The 3707-nt window shown below is 46.7% G+C and overlaps 1 protein-coding gene and 1 long non-coding RNA gene across 7 annotated transcripts; both read right to left on the minus strand.

Annotated features, from left to right (window-relative positions):
* Window positions 1-86: 86 nt before the first annotated feature.
* On the minus strand, window positions 87-2043 carry LOC136188612 (uncharacterized). 6 transcript variants are annotated; one of them, XR_010670257.1, is made up of 9 exons: window positions 1866-2043; window positions 1731-1804; window positions 1613-1674; window positions 1515-1560; window positions 1280-1467; window positions 1005-1222; window positions 823-942; window positions 546-773; window positions 87-486 (listed from the first exon to the last, which is right to left on the minus strand). It is a non-coding gene; the product is annotated as an uncharacterized lncRNA (long non-coding RNA). The 6 variants fall into 6 exon arrangements; XR_010670254.1 differs by having other exon boundaries at window positions 1005-1071; window positions 1120-1222; window positions 1613-1804; window positions 1866-2042; XR_010670253.1 differs by having other exon boundaries at window positions 546-762; window positions 1613-1804; window positions 1866-2042.
* Window positions 2044-2089: 46 nt separating this feature from the next.
* LOC136189078 (beta-1,3-galactosyltransferase 5-like) lies at window positions 2090-3627 on the minus strand. Its single transcript, XM_065976921.1, has 2 exons — window positions 3543-3627; window positions 2090-3281 (listed from the first exon to the last, which is right to left on the minus strand). The coding sequence occupies exons 1-2, from the start codon at window positions 3625-3627 to the stop codon at window positions 2386-2388; spliced, it is 981 nt and encodes a 326-aa protein (XP_065832993.1). The 3' UTR covers window positions 2090-2385.
* Between the last annotated feature and the right edge of the window lie 80 nt (window positions 3628-3707).

Genomic DNA, 3707 nt, shown 5'->3' on the forward strand with positions numbered 1-3707 from the left:
CTGCAATGGACCCACCACACCACAGGGTGGCTCGATTTCATTCGAACTTTATTAAACAACTACTAAGCTAAAAAACGATCCCCCTCCTAGCCCGCCACTAAAAAACAAAACCCTCCTAGCCCGCCAAGTCATTTTCCTATGAGCGTAGACTGATGCAGCGCCCTGCTGCAGACCACCATAAAGAACGCCATGTCTGCTATGTAAAGCAATGCGAATGCAATGGTGACGTCGTGAAAAGGATTTTCAGACTGAAGCAACGCTCTCCAAGTGGCTCACCTCTGTGGTTTCTCTAGAAAGGATACTTCACGCCGCTAGAGAGCTCCTTAGTCCGATAAACATCTGAAACCTTTTCAACCTTTCAATAACGTTTGAATACGCTTCAAATAGGCCAGGAGGAGAAGCGCAAACAGCTGACGCCCGAATAGAGTCAGCACTGAAGGTCCAATGTCCACAGCATCTGAGGAGCCAATCGCCAGGGAGGCGACCCTAAAGAAAGCGAGAAAATTCGTCAAAAAGCATAAAATTAAAGAAATTAATTAGTTAACAATTAAAGCTGCTGATCATAGAACGATTGGACTCCAGGAATCGGATTATCAAAGTCAAGAAGAAGTCGAGCAGACGGTCGTGTGTAATGTATAAGAAGGTCGCGAGACAGTCACGTTGTCAGGGAGATGCGAGAATCGATAGTTCAAGTAAAGTACGAGACGAAGGGTGTACTGAACCGTTGTACTGAACCGTTGTAAGATCATTGGAATAAGCGATCTGATAGAAAGCTGCTTTCACTAGAGGAATAACAATCACGGAAAATACTAGGAAACTCACTCCAGTCTATTTTGGATGTCAATGATTGGACCAAACATCCCATCCGCGGGTAAAATGAATTCCGTTTCGGCCGGCATCATGAGCCTTTCCGTCTGATAGGGATGCCTCATGTGAATGGATCTAAGCGAAAGAAAACAGTCGCCTTTTGGAAAGCAAATGATTATTTCAAATTATCATTTTACCTCGAATGGTTTAGTTGTCGCTAAAATGTCGCTGGATATAAATCCGGTGAATCTGGCAGCCAGCAATCTAGAAAAGAGAAAAACGGTCGGAAAGAGACAGAGCGTGCATTCTAACCATGCCGTGAACGTCTTTCTCCTTGTGCTCTCCTTGTGCTCTCCTTGTGCTGTGTCTTGTTGCTGTGTCTTGTTGTCCATATACTGACAGGCCAGCCATTTTCCTATACGTGAAAGTAGTTAGACAGGCACACACCTGCTTACCATTCCCAGACTCGTACCATCAGAAGAGACGAAGAGTGATGAGACAAGAGCATACATGTTTCAGTGTCCCAAAGCTTGACGAATGTATGTAGCCGTCAGGAGGTGCTTGCCGTCATTCGAAAAACACGCGTCTCGAGCAGCATTTCGATGACCTGGTTCAGCGTCGTGCAAAAGTTCGTATGCATATTATGTACACCTCCCAAAGCTACACAAGAAAAATCACATCTGCTTTGAACAACAGGACATGCCTACCTTGACTTTAAAATCCATGCCGCATGAAAGGAGCAGGTGACCCGACCTACTCAGAGCATTTTTACAGTATCTATTGATGATGTCCTTCTCAGTCATACAATCGATGGAGGGTGCAGCCTTTCGGGCGGATCCTCTCAACTGAGATTATAAACGGCCACGTCTTGAAGTGGATGGATAAATGAGCGATCAACTTGGTAGTCGTGCGTATCTCCGTACAAGCAAAGGAGCCCATATGAAGAGTCGACTTGCTTTGGTTTCTGAAACTGCTCGTCGAGCAGAGCCTGTTCCTCCTGTAACGTCGAAGATCTCACCCATTGACGCTCTGATAAAAGTCTTCTGTAGTACAGTTACCTCAGATGGCATGGCAATTTTCAAACTAAGCCCAAAAGAGCGATTTTTTTGCCCACGCCAGTGTGTTTATCTTCGTCAGAGAAAGGCGGACGCTGTCGCGCACAAGAGTGCGGCCTAAAACCTTTTTCTATGCGGATGCTCGACGCCTAAAACTTTTTTCTATCCGGGTCTCTGTGTTCCTGGGCTCTTTGGGTTCCCGGGTCTCGGGTTCCCGGCCTAAAACTTTTTGAAATCTTTTTTATTTTAATGTTGAACAAAAACGCTCTGCGCAGGATAAACGTCCAAAAGAGCTGCCTTGAAGCAATTACAGTGGGCGCTCGTCAGACGGTCTTCTCAGTACACAGGCAGAGTGAGACGGAACAAGATCATAAAGATTGAAAGTCGTTTGCTTGCCTTTCGCGGCTTGCAAGCTTCATTGACAAGATTATCTACGCTGCTGCAAAGCAGTTCGCTTCTAGCTGCGTGCTTCATAGGGGCGGTGCCATGGAAAACGGAGATTTTTAAAAGGCAAGTGACTAATTCATCTGCAGGTTGGATATTTCATAAAGGCGTCGTATAGATATTTGAGCCGCTCAGGTGAGCGGCCCATTACCACGAAAGGAAAATCGCCTCTTGCACAACGTCCATCCCAATTCAAAACGCAATGGGTGTGAGACAAGCAATTTGACGGCATGAGAAGAGTCTTTTTGAGAAGAATTCCCGTGTGAACGTCTTCAAGTCGAAAACTTTCCTCCCGATCTCTACCTGTCAAAGACGAAATGGCCCCGACGAGATCATACGAAAGAAAATATCCCGGGCCGTAACAAAAGGGCGGAAAAGATTTATCCGGATAGTCCTGAGGAGATAAGTACCATTTGCTTCGTGGATTTCGAATAGGTGAACTGCGTATCGCGCACGTACCACCAAGTAAATATTTTCCGGTCTGATTTTTTGCTCCTTTGACAGCACAAGCGTAAGCCTTTGGCGTCACGCTGTCAAGCCACTCGAGAGTCAACTGGACGTTGACAAAACAATCGTCGTCGGTTTTGAGAAGAATATCGAAATGGAAGCCATTTCGAAGGATGTAGTCAAACGCGGCCATCTTTTTCGCTGTCAAATTGTAATAGTTTTCCATGACGTCCACTTGGAGTATGTCTAAGAAATGGCAAGATTCGGAAGTAATGCTGCGTTGCAAGGCGATATTTTCCTCCTTTGTCTTTGCATTCGGTTTGCCGACGAGAAACAGATATTTCCACGGATGCGACGCGACGAATTCGGCCTTCATTTTGAATCTGGATCGGAGCCACAGATTTCTTGCCACGTGACGCTGCGCGAAATTCGACGCTGCCGACATTACGACGATAAAGAGAGACGACTTTGTCGTTTTTTTCTCCTTTTGCCGACAAAATGCCGGCGAACTGGCAAAACCACTCGCGTCTCAACACGGCGGCGGAACGCCATGATAGAGCTGTTTGAGAGGAAGAGACAACGTAGGGCAAGAAGGATGCGGAGAAGGCGTCGGGGTTGGCTCGCGATGCGCGATCACAGGGGGCCCCTTTGTTTCTTCTGTTTTAGTTCTCAGCTCTTTGGCGACAAGATAGGCTTTCGGTGTGACGCGAGGCATTCTAGACGGTAAGGCTACGACCGGATCCGCTTCATTTGTCGATTCCAATTTCCATGGGAGTTTGGGAGATCTACGCGACGCGTATTGAAGATAAAAGACGAATTGACATGTTCCAAGAACCGTTACTATGCCTAGTGCAACAGCTTTCTTCCTCAACATGCCGGAGGACGACCGGATTGGCAGTAGGCAAGAAGCATTCTTCTGTTACGTCAGGCAGATTAGGTGTGAGGCCCGGATAG

The sequence above is a fragment of the Oscarella lobularis genome, chromosome 7 (genome assembly GCF_947507565.1).
Source record: "Oscarella lobularis chromosome 7, ooOscLobu1.1, whole genome shotgun sequence".
NCBI lineage: Eukaryota > Metazoa > Porifera > Homoscleromorpha > Homosclerophorida > Oscarellidae > Oscarella > Oscarella lobularis.